This window comes from Clarias gariepinus, chromosome 27, assembly GCF_024256425.1.
Source record: "Clarias gariepinus isolate MV-2021 ecotype Netherlands chromosome 27, CGAR_prim_01v2, whole genome shotgun sequence".
NCBI lineage: Eukaryota > Metazoa > Chordata > Actinopteri > Siluriformes > Clariidae > Clarias > Clarias gariepinus.
Genome location: NC_071126.1, coordinates 1,466,561 through 1,485,550, shown reverse-complemented (window position 1 = coordinate 1,485,550; position 18,990 = coordinate 1,466,561). Strand labels below are relative to the sequence as shown.

The 18,990-nt window shown below is 39.1% G+C and overlaps 1 protein-coding gene across 1 annotated transcript in view; it reads left to right on the top strand.

Moving 5' to 3' along the window:
• The first annotated feature begins 459 nt into the window (after positions 1–459).
• The window catches only part of elp3 (elongator acetyltransferase complex subunit 3), a 29,259-nt gene continuing 10,728 nt past the window's right edge, over positions 460–18,990 (top strand). Inside the window, exons 1-9 of the mRNA XM_053489413.1 lie at positions 460–617; positions 911–1,010; positions 3,203–3,341; positions 8,555–8,625; positions 8,939–9,002; positions 9,092–9,160; positions 11,558–11,712; positions 18,198–18,359; positions 18,459–18,585. Of these exons, the coding sequence (XP_053345388.1) occupies positions 596–617; positions 911–1,010; positions 3,203–3,341; positions 8,555–8,625; positions 8,939–9,002; positions 9,092–9,160; positions 11,558–11,712; positions 18,198–18,359; positions 18,459–18,585 (909 nt within the window). The 5' untranslated portion in view covers positions 460–595. The remainder of the gene's footprint in view (positions 618–910; positions 1,011–3,202; positions 3,342–8,554; positions 8,626–8,938; positions 9,003–9,091; positions 9,161–11,557; positions 11,713–18,197; positions 18,360–18,458; positions 18,586–18,990) is intronic.

Here is an 18,990-nt window from a genome sequence, read left to right as displayed (position 1 = left end):
GATTCTTTTTTTAATTGTCATTGGTGTTACCAGGAAGAGAAGTAGCAACAGTTATTAAATGTTTATTTTTAAAAAAGCTACTCTTTCTGTATTTATGAAGTTTAAAAATTATTTATAGCTATTAAAGAAATTCCCTGGGTGAGAGATGAAATACATTCCAGGAGATTTTTATGACCCAAATTCCATCCTTTCTGTAGAATGACCCCCACACACACTGCACTGCTTTTCTAGTCTTTCTAATCTAAAATGTTCTGTACATGGCTTGAACATATTCTCATTAAGACATCCAGTAAATGTCCACTGCTCATGTGAAACCTGAGACATAACTGTAAAGGATTGAGCAGGATTCAAACCTTCTTTCTAAACAAAAGTATGAACGAATTTACCACCAGGGGGCTGTGGTGAGTAAACTGTCGTGAGTACAGCATTTTTGCGACAGTTTTCGGTGCTGAGCGGCATCAATCGTGTTGACGTTACCATGCTAGCTCTGTTTACGTAGACACATGTCCGACTAGTTATTAATATCGTTAAAAAAAGAAAGAAAGGAAGAATAAAAAGTGCAGAGAGTTGAAATTTTATGTGAGCTGCATTCAAGATGGGAAAACCGAGAAAGAAAAGTAAGTAATCCTGAAAGTAGAAAAACACCTATCTGAGCTGCTAATAATGAAAGGTGTGCAGGTGTTGTTAAGGTACATTAGCTTTATAAAGAGCTATAAAGAGCTAATAGGTGCCATGATGCTTATATTAATATGAAATACTGGCAGGTCAGATGGCTTGGGGAAGCCCTGGCTTTCTTGTAATGGCTTGATTCGTAATGACTTGTAAATCATCTTCAACAAACAGAGAGTTTGATGGTTTCAGGAGGCTTTAATGACCTGATATTCTTATCACGTGTCTCTGAACTGATCAGGTGATCTGAGCCGGGCTGAACTGATGATGATGACGATTGCAGACGTCATCAAACAGTTAGTGGAGGCTCATGAGCAGGGGAAAGACATCAACCTTAACAAGTAAGTCAAGTCTAAAGCATGTGCATTGTGCAGAATCCTACTGAACTCCAAGCCGGAGGAAAAGCACACAGATACATTACACAGAGAATAGTGTACGTTTTAGGGACGCGGATTACTGGGGTGACCTGATACAATATTATCACAATACTGTAGGTGGGGATACAACTTGCATTGCCAACCTGCAAATAACATGATTTTATAAATATCCCAACTCTATATCAGAATATTTGTAACAATTCTAAACAAACTTATCACATATGGGAGGGTATCAAAAAGTTTCAAGACTAGTTGTACAAGTTACCACCAAATGACAGCACAAGGCTGCACGCACACAGGGAGCACCGACCTTCATAAGCCGGAGTGCCAAAAGACATGGTCCTGTGTACACCAGGCCTGTGCAACTGGTGCTATTCTGACAACTGCTACTTCATCATAGACAAAAAGTTAGAACAAAACGCGAACAGAAAAATTTGGATGAAACTGGACAAATCTGCCATTCGGCAAGTTTAAGACAGTGTTGCAATCAATAATTTTACGTGTTTTGAGTGGCACACACGCTTCAAGAGTGGAAGAACATCACTGGATGATGTCAAGTTCGTACTCAGGCTGCTGATCCAGGAGCAGAAAAACCAAAAATTGCTGTAGATGATCCGTCCTTTATGTCAAGGATCATTACCAATGACGAAACTTGGGTGTATGGGTACAACCCTGAGACGAAGGAACAATCTCCATGGTGGAGGAGCCCATCATGTCCATGACGGAATAAGCGAGGCAGGTCACAGCTCTACTAAGTGCGTGCTTGTTGTCTTCCTTTTTTTCCTCGACATTTAGGCCATGTGCATCACAATTTGTCCCAAGGGGCCAAAACATCAACAGTGATGGTTTTAAGGTGTCAGGGGGAGGACATATGGTGAGAAACCAAAGCTTGTAAACAGAGCTCACCTCAAAACTTTTTGATACATCCTCATATAATTAATATAATAAAAAAAATTAAGTCAAACAAGAACTGTTGGTATTTTTATTTCTGTGCTTATTTGTATGGATAAGATATTTTAGAAGCAATAAAGAATGATGTGTGACAGTCCATGGAGTTGTAAGAAAATGAGGCATGGGGTGGTGTGGACCTTTTACTTGTCTTTTTTTTATTATAATGTTTTAAGTATTAATAAATGACATGTCATTTATTTAAGTGGTTTCTATTAAGGTGTAATGTTCAGTGTCTGAAAGACTAGGTATTTCCTGTGAATTATAGCTGGAATTATCCATCATCATGAAAACAAAATAAAAACCTGTTGTTCATGTTACATTCAGTACCGCTGTCTGAGCGGCACGGCGTTACAAACAGTGCACACCTTATGACAAGTCAGATTTGAGAATACAATTGCATTCTCTTTGGCAGTGGCCTCCAACCTTTTTTGCACCACCGACCAGATTTATGCGAGTCATTTTTCCACAGACTGGCCACCGTACACTAGTAACAAAGCATAATACAATGCATAATAAATACAGCGTACCATAATGCAGAATCATTGTGAGCTCTAAGCTTCATTCCCTTTGATGAGACGGTTCTGTCTAAGAGTAATGGCAGACAATGACATCTGAGGTGTATTCCTTATGTCCAGTCTGCTCCATAATTTTAGTTTTTTTTGCAGACAACCCCATTTCACAAAGTTGTTGGAAGCAGGGTTTTTAGTTTCTTTTACATGCAGCTTTCTTTTTGTTGGCAGTCTCAGGGTCTCCTCTGCTGGCTCACCATTGGGCATTTTCCCTTTTTCAAAAAAGCCCTCTAGCAAAGAATGTTTTTTACTTATTTTAGCTTTTAACATTAGCTTCATTTTATCGGACATCAAAACCGATACAGAGACAAGTGTGGATGGACAGACAGAATCGAATGGGAGATGATCTGATAATTTTTCTAAATAAAACACTCTGTGATATATACTTATATACTTTTTGTGTGGACCTTACCGGTTCATGGCCCACTGGTTGAGAAACACTGTTCCATGGTATAGAAAAACCTTGATGTGTTACTGTATGTTCACATAAGTTCAAGGCAAACAAAGTTAGTTTAGATTAAATGTTTTTACCATCTGACACCAAATTCAGTTCCAGATCTGTTAGAAGAAAATTAACTGTGTTCACTCTATTTCTGACTGAATTAAACCAGAATCAAATGTGTTGCAACTTTTCAGGGTGAAGACGAAGACGTCAGCAAAGTACGGCCTTTCAGCACAACCACGTCTAGTGGACATCATTGCTGCTGTGCCGCCCCAGTACCGACGAGCTCTCGTGCCAAAACTGAAGGCCAAACCCATCCGCACAGCCAGTGGGGTACGGTTTCCCTCTTAACAAAGCTATCACAGAGTTTATGACTGAGTCTTAAGAATGACTGGCACCAAAAAAGTTATTATAGATGTTTTAGGGCTAAAGTCGGTCAAAACCACATCACAATTATTTACACAAACAGAAAATCATCTTAACAAAATGTACTTAAAGGGGTCATCCAGAAACATTTTTCATTAAATGTTAATATGATCTTTAGGGTCCTAATGAAAAGTTTGTAATTTATTAAAAAAAAACACTACTTTTAACTGGTAAAAACTAGCTCTGTTCTCAGCAACCTGTTTCAGTACATGCTCCTTTAAATGCTTATAATCTCTGCTGAGCTCGCCCCCCCCCCCCAGTTCTGTGGGGCGTGTCTTCACAACACACGTGGGGTATAGCCACGGAAGTGTAGTCCAGTGCGGGCAATGCTTTGGACTGCATTACCCACAAAACATTGCCCACAACACAGTCCTTTGTGGGTAATGCAGTCCAAACTGGAAAACGCTGGAATATAGAGCCTGAGCCTGTTTTCTTCAGTCGTTTTTGGTTTGATTTAAGTACGGAACCTATGCAGAAGTTTGTAATATCGCCTGACAACGCAGAAATTAAAAGAATGGACATGGATCGACCCGTTTGTCTTTCTCATCACTGCATGGGCATGAATTAACGGGCTGTTACGCTGCCGCAAGCAACAACAACAAAAGCAGAGAAACTTACTGAGAGAGATACGGACGCGATGTGTTTACTGATGTGTTTACATGACTTCTTAATCTTCAACAGACATCGTTATAAACCATCTAACGTAACAAAGGTAAGCATAATATAGTTTTCTGACTACGTACACAGTTTGCAACTAGACAATCACCTTAATGCATTGTTTATTATAAACGGGCGATTAGGGATTATATAGAGACGGATGTACACAGAGAAGAAGCCATAACCATGTTCTATGAGAGTATAAGTAAACTTACACTCCGCATTCATCGTGATTATTAAAAAGGCGACCTGCAAAGATTCATAGAAAAAGGAATTACACTCACTGAGCCTGGTGAAGATGAAGCAAGAACACGAAGCGTTAGTACAGATCCATTTTTAGGAGCAGCTTCCTAGTAAAACCTGCTTTATATTGACCCGCGTTTATAAAGCAGTCTGGTGAAAAATGATTAGTACAAACATAAACGCATTTGGGTAGATCGGCGGGAACGTTAGCTTTAAAAACTAAATTCAGCCACTGCGTCCTCAGCGGCTCAGATGTCGGTAGTGAATGACGACTGCTGTGTTCGCTATTACACCCAACAACTGTACACCACACTCGCTTAGGCGACATTTTGCTCCAGCGGCGAAAAACTATGGCCGACAGCTTCTTCTCACTCCGGGCGGGTCTTTGCTAAAACACCAGTGTCAATCAACTAGTGTAGGAGCGGCCTCTGTCGGTTTGGCGTCACATCGACAGGCATTTGCGATTGGCCTGATTTCAGAAGGGGCATGTTATTGTAATAAATGAAAAGAAAACCACTGGGCGGCTCTTTATCATCGTAGAGTGGTTGTGTACGCACTCTCCTAACACACAGTTCAGTCCAAACAGCTTAAAAAAGTGCATGTAGGCCTGTATGACCCCTTTAAAGGCTTCAGTTTATATTGAACTTTGGAGGTAAGAGTGTTTAGGGAGTCATAGGGCTTGTTCAGACTGCAGGTCTGCATGGTTTGCTTTACAGATCTGATCTTTAGGACTGACATTCCAAACTATCATTTGAAAATGATCAGATTGGATTTGGCTCTGTTTAGAGCTTAAATCTAAGACATATCGTCGACCTGTCTACATACCATTGGTTGCTGTGGTAACGGATGCCTGTACTGATACTGTACATCCTCAGAAGCTTTTACATACTTGGCAATATATATATTTTTTACTGCCATCTCTGTTTCTTTCATCATAACCCCACATGTCTTTGCATCGAGGTATCTCAATGAATCCATGTCCCATACCACTTGTGAACTTGCGAGTGATGTAATGAACGGCTTGAAATCTTATTGGAGCATCCAGACTGAGACACATCTGAATCTAAATTTAAAATGTTTTTGGATGTGGTTCAGATCAAATTAACAAAAATTAGATTTCATATCTGAACATTACTGTTAAGACTACATGAAAGCAATCTAATGCCAAACTGATTTCAATGGACATGCCAAAAATCGGATTTTTGCATTTTCACCAGAAAACAGATTCCCTTAGACATTGAGTTGTGTGACGATTAGGGATTTGGCTATGCATTGTTTTCAAAGTGTTAAAACCTTCATAAATCAGACAGTGGATTTAAAATGACATTTTACATGTTTGGAAATTTGTGGAATGTATCCGGTCAAAAACGTTCAGAATCTCCAATAATAATCCACCTTTATTTCAGAGAATTATTTAAAAAGATTTCTGAAGGCTACATGTTACTGAGATGAAACTTAAATAAAAAACTAAAAGACTAGCCTTCAGACCAGCATCATGAGTGATTTAACCAGTTATACCAAGCAGGTTAAAACTGGGTGAGGAACAAAACAGGAGGCAGGTTATTCTCCATGGGACTGGAGAGTGGTACAGTAATGAGTTTCTGCAGGCAACAGTGCTGTTGTCAATGCTGAGAAATACAGGCAGATGCTCTACTGTACTTATCTATCGTGCAATACCATCAAGTAGGCGTCTCACTGGCCCCAAATCTATTCTCCAGCCGGACAATGACCCTAAACATACAGCCAATGTCATGAAAAACAATGCAGAGAAGGACAAGGAGTCCTGGAAGTGATGGTTTGTCCACCAGAGTGTCCTGATCATCGAGTCTGTGTGGGATTGCATGAAGAGACGGATGGAATTAGGACAGTTTACATCCACAAAAGATCTGTGCTTTGTTCTCCAAGGTTTTTGGCACAACCTACCTGCCAGGATCCTTCAAAACCTGTGTGCTGAGTGTACATATAAGTATTGATGGCTATTCCGGTTTTGCAGGGAAAAGGGTTGGTACAACAAATATTGATTTTATAAAAAAATTATAAGTACTGTGAAGTTTTTTCCCCATCCTTTTATATTGCACAAAGATAATCCAAGTAAACACAAAATGCAGTTTTTAAATGATGATGATTTAAATAATTTTATTTAAATAGGAAAAAAGCTGTCCAAACTGTTTGTAACTTGTTTGTTTGAGCACTTGCATAAAAAAAAATGATCTAAAAAATTGTAAAAAATTTGTAATGTTCATGAGTCATTGTTTGGGGGAAAAAAACAAATATGTTGGTATTCTACATGAGCTCCAAAGCGTGTAAATCTATAGGCTCTGAATCATATAATTAGTGCTAAGTCACTGTAGGTTTATACGTGCAGGTTCAAAGAACTTGTTTATTCAATTGCACCCAACGTTCATGCACATTTTGTCACTTCATTTCACTGCAGCTCCTCAGCTGGAGTATAACTTGCTTCCGATTGCTACAACTGTGCGCCGTTTCTCACACTTAATTTACTTCTTCTGTAATTAATCTCCAGTCATGTAGATTTGTAAGAGAGATAGATAAAGCTCACAAATCCACATGAAAATTATTCACTGACTCTGGAATCATGCTTTTGACTTCATCCTCTAAAATAAATGACGAAAATTAACAACGTGTGGAGAGGAATTAAAGAGAAGATCTGACAGGAGAGTGGAAAAGAGTGTGTACTGAGGAATGCTTTCAGTTTCCTCACTCTCTGTTCTTTTAATGCATTGTGGAAGTCGCAGTGCTGCCTCGTGTTGGCAAAGGAAGCGAGCAAATATTAAACGCACACGTATCAATCAGTAGGACTTGTTAGAGATATTTATTATATCACTTTAATTAAAGGTTATTTCATTTCCGAATGTAAGATTAACCTGGTAAGCCACAAAGCCAATTTTCATTCAATTTATTTCCTGTCTTTCTGAAAAGTGACAGACAGTATTGACTTAACTGTATTTGTGCAGACTGTTTTGTAATTGAATTCCTGAAAAGTTATTCAGAATTCATGCAGGAATACTCCAAGGAAGGTGAAAGTTTCTTAAAGAGAATTGTTACTGTGACAAGCCATTTATTTATCACTACGAGCCTGTTAGTAAACTACAGAGTATGGAACTGCTCCATCAGACCTTCACCTGTTTGTTCCCCTGAAAGCAGCCCTACGAGCACAACCATTTGCGTTCGTGACTCGCACAGCCTTAAACGTTTTTTTTAAAGAGAGACTCTGAAAGCTTGCTGACACATGGACAAAGTGTATTAGAAAGCGAGTTTGTTTAAATTTCATTTTAAATTATTAATTTAATAAATTCTACATCCAGAGTGTAGATCGTTTTTGACTCACCCTTGTGTTGTGGAAATTGCCAGCTTTGGTTTGTCATGCCACGTCACAAGTTGAAATTCATTCATTGCATATTCATTTGCAGTGATGTGTTTTCCTGGGAGAATGAATAACGCTTTTTTTTTTCATTTGCATTTAACAAATGAAATGAATTGTCACTCTTACGTTTGTCACTATTGTCACAGGACACGACTCTAATGAGGCACTGAAAGACCAAGAGGAGAGATGCACTGCTAAGCTTGGCTAGCAATACAGACCAACTAGAAAAATGCTCTGCTAGGCTAGCACACCATCTTAACCTTACTTTTACTTGCTGACATTAAACTGGAAAAGGAGGAAACGCAAGCTGACCTGATTACGTACTCCCACAGGTTTTTTCTTTTTGGTACATTGATTGTTTTTGTTCTGGACTAGTAATATAGTTCCACTTCAGTCGCTCATCTCTCAAGTTGCTGTGACACGAGGGTAAGAAGGGGCAGTTTGTGTAGTGAGTATCAGTTGTGTTACTGCTACTGTATTCTATAGACCCTGCTATCGATTCACACTACCCTATCGAAAAACGCAAAAGGGGTATGTACTATAAGACTTAGTGAAGGATGTTTTGATGCTTTATTATAACGTATGTTTTGCAGAATTAGGTGCAGCATATTTTGATAGTCATATATTTCTATCAGATCCACTATATAATAAACAAATGAATGAATCGATTCCCAAGCTAGTTGCAGAATTGGCAGAACACCGGTTCTGCATTAAGGTGGTATTGTTTTTTAACTTGAAGTTTAAGATCAAAAGTCACTGAATAAAATGAAACTCTAGAACTTTAAAAGTTCATATTTGCATGCAAACTAACATATTTTTTCACTTCTCTGTGTAGATTGCTGTAGTTGCTGTGATGTGCAAGCCCCATCGCTGTCCTCACATCAGTTTTACAGGAAACATTTGTGTGTAAGTAGATGTACAGTAAATGTTAAAAGTTTATACACTCACATCAGTGTTAAATTTACATGTTTGTATGATATTTTAAAATAATTCCACCTTCAAGTATATTTCAAGTTGTATAAGTGTATCCACTGGTTTTGTGTAAGAGTCTACACATTCCCTGCATGAATGTGAGACCTTGTTGAGTATGCAGGAAGTAACCAGTACTTGCCAGATGTAAAGGAGCCTCATTTAGCTGTAATTATTACTGAAAACTTAGATTTTTGTGTATTTCATATTTATCTCATTTCGACAAATTTTTTCCTGCTCACATTAACAGGTACTGTCCAGGTGGTCCAGACTCTGACTTTGAATATTCGACACAGTCGTACACAGGCTATGAGGTAATGATGTGCTTGGACACTGCCATGCTTGTCGATACAGTGCGACTGTCTGTCTGTGATGTTTTTTTTTTTCATTGCCTTTTTTCTAGCCAACGTCAATGAGGGCCATCCGAGCACGATACGATCCCTATTTACAGACGAGACACAGGGTGGAGCAGGTGAGGCATCGTCTGTCACTTCTCACTAGTTTTACTTTATATATGTTTGAGTAGTCCAGTGTTTAAGATAGATTACTATATCTAGACTTTGACTAAACCATTCCAAAAGCTTGATTCTTTTTTTTTTTTCAGTTTTGCAAACGTTTCTCATGCTTCCGTGTTTTTTTTTAAACAAATCGTACTTGTTCAGTCTTCTTCTAATTTTACTCTCATAGACTTTAAACATGCTCAGTGCGGCCTGTAGGGTCTTAGATATAGCTCTAGGTTTTTTGTCCACTCCTGGGAAGATTCTATCATGAATGCTTTCTTGAATATTCTTTCTCTCACTATAGAATGTTGAATTCCAAATTTTTTGGAAATTTCCAGATTGATGTGCAGCAACAATTGCTTCTATAAGACCATTGCTTATGTATTTTGTTAACACACACCTGAATGCTCCAGACTGGCAAACAGCCAAAACGTCTGCTTTTATAGAGGTCTGCACACCTGCTGATGATCAGTTAATCAAGGGCCGATGATTAGCAGCACCCGGCTGCAACTTACATCTTAAATCCTGTGGAAGCAGTAAGGGAGGAGGGGGTCATGTTTGTTAAATACATGATTACACTGTTAAAATAAAATAACATGTTGTTCTTCGTCTGAGGTTATATTTGCTGAATCCTGAGACTCCATGATTAATTAAAAATTATTTGTTTTTATGCAACACAAACTCCTTTAACACATTTGTACACTTTTTTTTCCATAGGCATTTTGCTAACATGGCAGTACATTTTAATATTTATTAATTCAGAAGTCATGAACAGATAGCATCTTTGCCTTTAAGTATGTTAGCATTAGGTTTTTTTATTCTCTGTTTTTTTTTTTTTTTTTTGCCTTATTCGAGACTGCATATACATGTACCAGACATTTTAGACGGCTGACCTGCTCATTAGTAGAATTATTTGATCAGCACAATGCATAAAATCATGCAGATACATATCAAGAGCTTCACCAAAACTGGAGAGTTGAATATTGAAATATACACTCACCGGCCACTTCATTAGGTACACCTTGCTAGTTCTGGGTTGGGCCACTTCTGCCTTAATTCTTTATGCGATAGATTCAACAAGATGCTGGAAACATTCCTGAGAAATTTTGGTCAATATATGAATAATCGCATCACACAGTTGCTGCAGATTTGTCGGCTACACATGCATGATTTGAATCTCTCATTCCACCACATTCTAAAGATACTTTATTGGCTTAAGATCTGTTTTTTTTTACAAGGCATTAGAGTACAGTGAACTCATTGTCATGTTTTAGAAACCAGTTTGAGATGATTTTAGCTGTGTGACATAGCGCATTATCCTATGGGATAGACATGGTCAGCAATACTTAGGTTGGCGGTGGCTTTTAAACCGTGCCCTTTTTTTGGCATTAACAAGACATTTTTACCCAGTGAAATTCCTTCAGACCATTCTCTGTTAACCCTAGAGAAGGATGTACAGTGAAACCTCGGATTGCGAGTAACATGGTTTGCAAGTGTTCCGCAAGACGAGTAAAGATTTTTAATAAATTTTGACTTGAAAAACGAGCAAGTCTTGGTTTACGAGTACCGAGTATCCTGTATCGCGCATGCGCTTCTTGTTTTAACGCTGAGCGTCACATGATCATTATTGTGTATTGTGCTGCAGAATTGTGGGTAATCATCTCCCCTGCTGGGTCTTGGTGCGGCTCTCTCACTGGTATAATCAACATCAGTGCACGCATGTACTGGTTACTATAACACTGACCACGGGTGTGTGTGTGTGTGCGTAAAACATTTTTTATTTTGTGTTTGTAACCGCATTTGTACAGCGCGTGTGTACGGTTTCTTACACGTGTGTGCGTGCATGTAAAGCAAAAGAAAGTCTCAATAGAAGGTTAAAAATCCATTTTCTCCCCCAGCCTGTCGTTATGTGTGTGTGCGCGCGTAATTTGACACCGTGCCTGTTCACAATCCAAAATCCCAGTAGATTCAGGATTGTGCGGACCATCCTTTCCTGCACCAACTTCCAAGCCACATTCAAAGTCTGGGTTCAGCAGATAGTCTTGATTGTGTCTTAATGCTTACCGTAAATGCATTGTGTTTCTGCCATCTTATCAAATTATTCAATATTTGCGTTAATGAGCTGATGATCACATGTACCTAATGAAGTGGATCAGGTATACCTATTGAAGTGGCCAGGGAGTGTATCTCTCCAGAGTTAATGACCGTGCACCCATTGTAGCTTCATGTTCCAGAAAACCTATAGTAAATCAAAATCTTTCTTATGATGGGCTTAATATTCATATTAGTGGAGGACTGAAAGTTTAAATGTTTGAAGTGCTATAAAATACCCTCTGTATGTGTGTTTGTGTGTCTGCAACTTTGTGTAGCTGAAGCAGCTGGGCCATAGCGTGGATAAGGTGGAATTTATCGTAATGGGCGGCACATTCATGGCTCTACCTGAGGACTACAGAGATTACTTCATCCGCAACCTACACGATGCACTTTCAGGACACACTTCCAACAACGTAGCTGAGGCTGTCAGGTACGAGTGTGTGTATGGAGGGTGTGTGAGAGTGACAGAATCAGGCCACTTTAGTTTCAGCCAACGCTTCTGACTCAGATCGTAAGGAGTTTAATTTACCAAAGGGTATTATTTGCTGAGTATAATGGAGCAGTGTTGGCTTAATGAGTATGGAGGGGGATTTCAGATATGCATTTGGATTTGGTTATGGATAATCCTTGGCTCTTTGCGAATCCATGACGAGATGCCAAATGTCAGATTACAGCAAGGGGTTATGCACAATTTTTTTTATATTTTAAATATATTTTGGATAATATGGATCCTGCAGGTCGGACAGACGCCCAAACTTTTGTTTTGCTTCCTGCTCACTTACAACCATGAGCTCTTTGGCATGCAGCCTGCCCATCAGCAGGAATGTAAGGGGCAGGGGGCACTAAACATGACACGGCTGATGTTTAATAATGGACTTTCTCCCCTCTTCAATAAATGCAAGCTAATAGTAAAGAGAACAGAGTCAGGAGAAACGAGTGGAGAGCTGAGCTAGATTGGCATTGAGGGCCATGTTTTGCGCCTCTCTGACTTTTACCATTGAGGAGTGCTCATCTCTGATCAGCAGCTGACCGAGGGTCAGCAACCAAGGGCTTGTGCTAACTACCTCCATGCCTTCACTTATGGCTTATGGCCAGTCAAAGCGATTCAGCTGGCCATCAAGGAACCGGCTGCTGCCCCTGGGTTAAGGCCCCTAATCTACAGCTATAGGAGGGCAATGAGCGCGTCTGATTTTTCTCTGGATACTGGACATTACACTGCAAACGGCCAGCTATTATGCCCTGAATTTTGTCTTGTCGCCGCTACTAGACCATGATAGCCATGGCGACTCTGTCACTTTTACCTCCTGCCTGCCCACTGCTTCTGATGCACACCTGCACATATATCTTTCCTATAAATATTCCCCTTAATAACAAATAAGAAAAATAACATTTTACGTAAGACCTCTTCTCATGTCTGTGTGTCTGTGGTGTTCCCCGAGTCAAGATCTTGCAATATCTAAAGGCGCAGTGGGGTTGAAGAGGCAAGCATGACGTCACAAGAGCACATAAATCTTTTTAACCTAATAACGCAGCACGCTCCATTAGTTATTATCGGAAATGGGTCTCGTCAAGAGATGGGCAGATGTTTGTAAAAGGCCATGAGGAGGCTAATCCTTAGGTTTTTATAGAGGTTGTGCTAACAAGAGCAGCTGTGCTGGCTCAGAGAAAATGGAGAAAATCACTGGTTACGTCCATGTCCTAATAACCGCCTCGGCTTGTGTAGTGCTCACTTTCCAAACCGTGATAAACAAAACAGTAGGAACTCAATCAAAGGCTCCACACCAGAACTGAGATTTTTGTAGACAGTCTGATAACATGGGTGCAGCTGCTTCTTACTTACGCGTCTTATTACACGTCCATAATATTAAAGAGGCATTTTTCACCCAGTCAATAAAATAAAGCTCTACAGAACCAAAATGAAGCAACATTGACACTAAGGGTGACAGTGAGGGTGAAGTATACAGACTAAATGTTTTGGAGGGTAAACTGTGCCACCTGTATTTTTTTTTATAGAAGAGCAAGTTTAATCATCATCACATTCTCTCAATATAAAAAGAAAAAGATTTCCAAAAGCTTTTCACTTTGTCAGTGGTACAGTAGTTATTATGTTTAGCAACACCAAGATGTCTGTACTGATTAATAGGGAGGGGAATCCTGAGGAGCTCTCTATGATATTCTCAACATACCTACTGTAGGTGTCGATTCAATTTGTGTTTCGATTTTGAAAAAATGTATTTATTTATTTATTTGTTTTAGGTATTATAAATTTTACAAATATCCCAATTTAATAATATAACTTTTTTTTTTACAATTTTAAGCAAACTTGGCAATTTATTTTCATGTAACGTGTAATCTCGCGCGTTAGGTCCACCACTTAAGTGCTCAGTTATTTAGTTATTTTTTCAAAAATGTAATCCGTTATTCAGACAATTTATGTAATCTGTAAGCCAGAGAGCAGTCATTCCCAATCCGTTAGCGTGTGTCTAAAAGTCGCCCTACAAGACCCCCCCCCCCCCCCCACACACACACACACACGATAACCCGCCCCCTCTGTTATTCTTGCTGTTATACCCCTATCTCACCCATGCGGTTGGACTATTTAATTCAATTCTATTTATATAGCGCTTTTAACAATGGTCATTTGTTTCAAAGCAGCTTTACAAAAATGAAAGGGAAATTAAAAAAAGAAAATTTATGGAAGTGTGTATGTGTGAGAAAAATGTGTCTATATAATAATGAGATTGTTTCTGATAAGCCAGCCAACGTCACTATGCGAAGACCAACTCTCGGAAAGATGGAAACCTAATCACAGCGCCAAAACTCGCGGTGAATCATGATGAACCGTACTTACGGCCACCGCGCGAAACCACGTAGGTGAGATGGGGGTATTCGTAGGTAACAGATTATGGGCCAAACTTCACTGAGTGATGATGGTAGAATAATTATAAAGGTCTTGACATAAACAACATGCATGAGGAGTTTTAATTTTATGCAAAGGGAAAGTACTCTTATCAGTAACTTTTATCAGAAATAACGCTGAAATGGAACTGCTTACTTTTTAAAGACAGTAATTTTGTAATGTAATTAGTTACTTTAAAAAGTAATGATCATGGCTGACCCTGCGCTCTGAACCCAGTTACGCTGGGATATGCGAAGAAGGAATTTTACTGTGCTGTAATGTTTATGTGACAAATAAAGGCTTAAGTTATTTAACTATAGTCTTAGCTAAAAAATGCACCATAATCAAACACCTGTTTAAGGACCATGTACTTATTGGTCATGGCTTAATCTTAAATGCCAAAAGATGGATGTAGGGCACTGGTTAGGGCATGTATCCTCATCGCGTTGTACCCTATGGATGATGGATTTTAAAATCCATCTGAAAACGAATGAAGTTACATACAGTAGAAAATGCTGTTAAAAATGTGTAATTTTTCGGTATCCAACAGAAAAGCAGCTCGACCCAGAGGCGTTAATTATCAGGACGTTGTGGTTCGTCTTCCGTAGAACCTGGAGCAAGAAGAAGCTCAGCACTTGGGTGTAAACAGCGACTCTTGTGCAGGATTGTCCAGTGGAAAAGCGCTGTCGGGTGCCGTCCTATGCACGAGTGTTGTACTGGTGACGTGGCTTCTTCTAGACCCCATCTCCAGCCGTTTATAACCTGGATCACTCAAAATGACAGAGCTGCTCAGTTGAAATTTGGCATTTTACATATAAATTTAAAGTCTAATTCCTCTGGAAGGTGGGGATCTGCATCGCTGTTATCAGCACAACACAGCGTGATCTGTTCAATAGTGACATTTTCCTAAATCCAGATGCAAGTTTAAAACTGACGGCAGATGGTTTATAGAGAGCGCAGATTAGATCAGATATTCTGACAGAACAGCAGGGTGTCCTGCAAGTCTGTTCTTTACTTCCTTGTAGCCAGTGAGCAAAATTTGGGAAAGCTTTTTTTTAATTCTGTAAAGCTGTTTGGTGAAAATGACTATTGTTAAAAGCGCTATATAAATAAAACTGATGTAAAATTAATTTAGAAATCTGGCTGCTTGAGACGAATCAGCTAATAAGCACTAGTGCTCGCTCTTAAATCAAATTGAAAATTGCAGTTGGTCAACTGGATTAAATTGACAGTGTGTCCCTGATTCACAGCTTTACTGATCAAATGGGAGGGGCTCTTCTTATGAGGTCACATTAGAGGGAAATCTAATTGGCCTGTTGAAAAAAAAAAAAAAAAGGACAAAAAGCAGGGAGAGACTTTTTCCTCTCACATTTGTTGTTTGTACACACACCTGGAGATGAATATAAATGTCTAAAAATAAATAAGAAGTGAATTTTGAGTAAGAAGTCCCCTTCAGTCCATGACATTATCTGCTTTCAATCTTTCTTTTGTCTCCTTGAAAAGCCAGGATCGATCCCCTAACCTTAGGTTAATTCCTACTTTATCTGCACAAAGTAACCACCTTGTACCAATCTAACCAAAGACGAAGACCAATGATTGGTTGTGTGAGAGTAGCGAGAGTGCAGAAAGACGGGAGCGCTTTGCGCTTATTAGTGTACGGTTACGTCGCGTTAGTTCCGCGCTTTTTGGCAGAGCTTGGAGTGTTTTTTGATTTGTTTTCCTTTCTGTGGACCTTTTACTTCATTAGCGTGTGTAAGACGGTTTATGTCCTCGTGTTCTTTCTGTCTTTTTGGAGTGGAAGTCGTGACTCAGATGCAGCTCAGGCATCAGGTTTATAGTGATGAGAAATAATTGTGAGCTGCACACAGCTTGTCACTGCTGGCCCTGGGTTACTTTATTACAGACATTAGTTTATGTATTTATTTTCTGGCTACCAGAAACTGTGTGCGTGTGTGTGAGTGTGAGTGTGTGTCGTAGGAGGCAGTGCGTCCTCAGGATTACTGGCCCACCCCATTTTATCTGCGGGTTTGTTAAGATGACATGATTGCAGTAATTGTTCTGGCTGCTAATCAGGCAAAGCCGAGCGAGGCGACAGTTCGATTTCAGCTGCAGACCTTATCTCTGCTGTGTGTGTGTATTTGAGAGACACAAATTCTATTTAACAGAGAAGGAGAGGGACAGCATGATGGCAGATGACATTTTCAGATCCTATTTTAAACCATTAACACATGAGATCCATATCTTAGATCTAAATAATGATTCCCAAAGCTGAAGCATAAATCCGCGCAGGAGAAAATCACGAGTAATGATCACATATGGAATAGCAATCTGTTCTGTTCTGTCTGCTCACCTCCTTCATAAAACTCTGATTTGTTCCACCTCTGCACTTTTTCGTTATAGAGTCTGAGGTCATTAGGACTGTCCTGCTGCCATCTGCATTTTTTTATTTTAAAAAAAGATGAGTGAACCTGCGGGCTTGTTTTAGACGAGCATTTATTTATTTATTTATTTTCATTTATTTTGGTCCTGGCTTATGTCTGAAATTTAGACACAGGTTTTGAACAACACCAACCAAAATTTGATATTTCTTTGTTTAGATTCGGTTAATAAAACTAAGAAAACAACTAATTTGTGAGCGTTTTGTGAGAGTTTAAGATTAAACTCTCTAAGTGGATTCTGCAGTGATTTAAAACCTGTCTGTAATAAATATGAAATGTAAAATAAAAAAATCAAACCATTAATTTTAGTGCCTTAAAGAGTAAGTATGTTAGAGTTTAAGAGTATTCATTTCTCAGTTGCTGTGGTGATAGACAGACAGAAGAACAGATAGATAGACGGATGCATGTATAGTACAGGTACTCAGCAATGAAATTCAGTTTAGTATCTAGCAGAAGTGCAAGTAGTAGTGTATACAGTATACTATATATGTATGTACCGTGGCAAGAAAAAGTATATGAACCTTTGGGAATTCCATGGTTTTCTGCATTCATTTCTCCTAAGGTTTAATCTGATCTTCTAAGTTAAGTGTATTGTCAAATATAATGTGCTTAAATTAATACCACAAACATTCTGGTCTTTAATGTCCTTATTGAACACACTCATTCAGCATTCAGAATGGTTGTGGCTAAAGTAAACCCTAGGAATTAATTACTGGTTGTCCCCACCTTGGTAGCAATAACCTCCTTATAACCCCACCTGCTTCCTGTAGCTGAGGATCAGACCTACACATCGTCCAGGAGGAATTCTAACCCATTCCTTCTGGCAGAACTGCTGTAGCTCCGTCATGTTTTTCGGACGTCTCATGTGTACGACCCTCTTTGCATGTGATAGACCTCCACATTATGTATCACTGTACATGTACTAATAGTTGAACATGTGTATAATCAATAATCGATTAATTGTTGTTAATTAACGATAACCAGACACACATTTCCCCCTTAGATTACAGTTCATGTTAACAGTTTTAGCGGCACAATCCACTCTTCCCCATGAGTATCGACACTAACCTCCACTTATTTTTTATTTTTTTATTTTTTTACTATTTTACATGGTTAAAAAATATTTAATTGTATTCAGAGCATTGATTCACACAGTTCCTCTTTGTCACACAGACAGACACAGACCTGTCCCTTAGTCCCCCACTCTATGTATACACACATTGGGTGTAAGGTGGATTGACACTTGACAACATTGACAATATCATTTCATAAAAATAAAGATGGCGTAAGAGGAAGTGGAGTGTAAGCAGATGACTCAGTCCCGTGTTCATAAAAGGAATCACAAAGATCAAACTCTTCATACAAGTTATTGGTGAGCTTACAGTATAATGAGCCTGGCTAGTAGAGGAAAGCTAAGCTAATGTTATATTACAGCTTCGTTGTCACAATAACCTTTGAACCTTATCGTTTAATACGTTTTTAATCAGTTAATTACTGATTAACATTAACAGTCTAGTCTTTTGTGATGAGTTGGGTTTCCTACAGTAGGTGCTGATTTCACTGTATCTGTTCCTCCAGGTACTCGGAGCGCAGTAACACCAAGTGTGTGGGGATCACCATCGAGACCCGGCCAGACTACTGTCTGAAGAGGCATCTGAGTGACATGCTGGCGTACGGCTGCACCAGGCTGGAGATCGGCGTGCAGAGCGTTTATGAAGACGTGGCTCGTGACACCAACAGGTCAGATCTTTATTTATTTATTCATTTATTTATTAACGGTAACTTTCTGAGTCAATTTAAACTGTCCTAATGTTAATTGAAGCGGTTTGTACTTGACAGGGGCCATACTGTGCGAGCTGTGTGCGAGTCTTTTCACCTGGCTAAAGATGCAGGATTTAAGGTGGTGTCACACATGATGCCTGACCTGCCCAATGTAGGCATCGAGCGAGACGTGGAGCAGTTTATAGTAAGTGAACACAGTGCAGACCACAGCCTCATCTCTCCTACTGGCAAATTGGACAGCACGATTAAACTATTAAGATCTTAAACACAAGCACGTACAGGCGAGTTGTTAAACTGTCTATTTGTTCTAATGAACAAATGAACAAGAACAAGCCCAGGGGTAATAAATTTAATTGGTCTGTCAATCACAGCCGAGGTACTAATTTCATGCTTGTGTTAGGATTCAGTTCTCTGTATTCTGTAAGCAGTCAGTGTAAGTCTATAAAAAATAAGTAATGTTAACTTTCCATAGCATTTCAATAACCTTGGTCAATTTTCAGTAACTACTTTGAACTTTGATGGCCGTGTGTATGTTTGTGTATTTGTGTGGAATACAAACAACAATCTTTAATCAATCTTTAGTGAATTG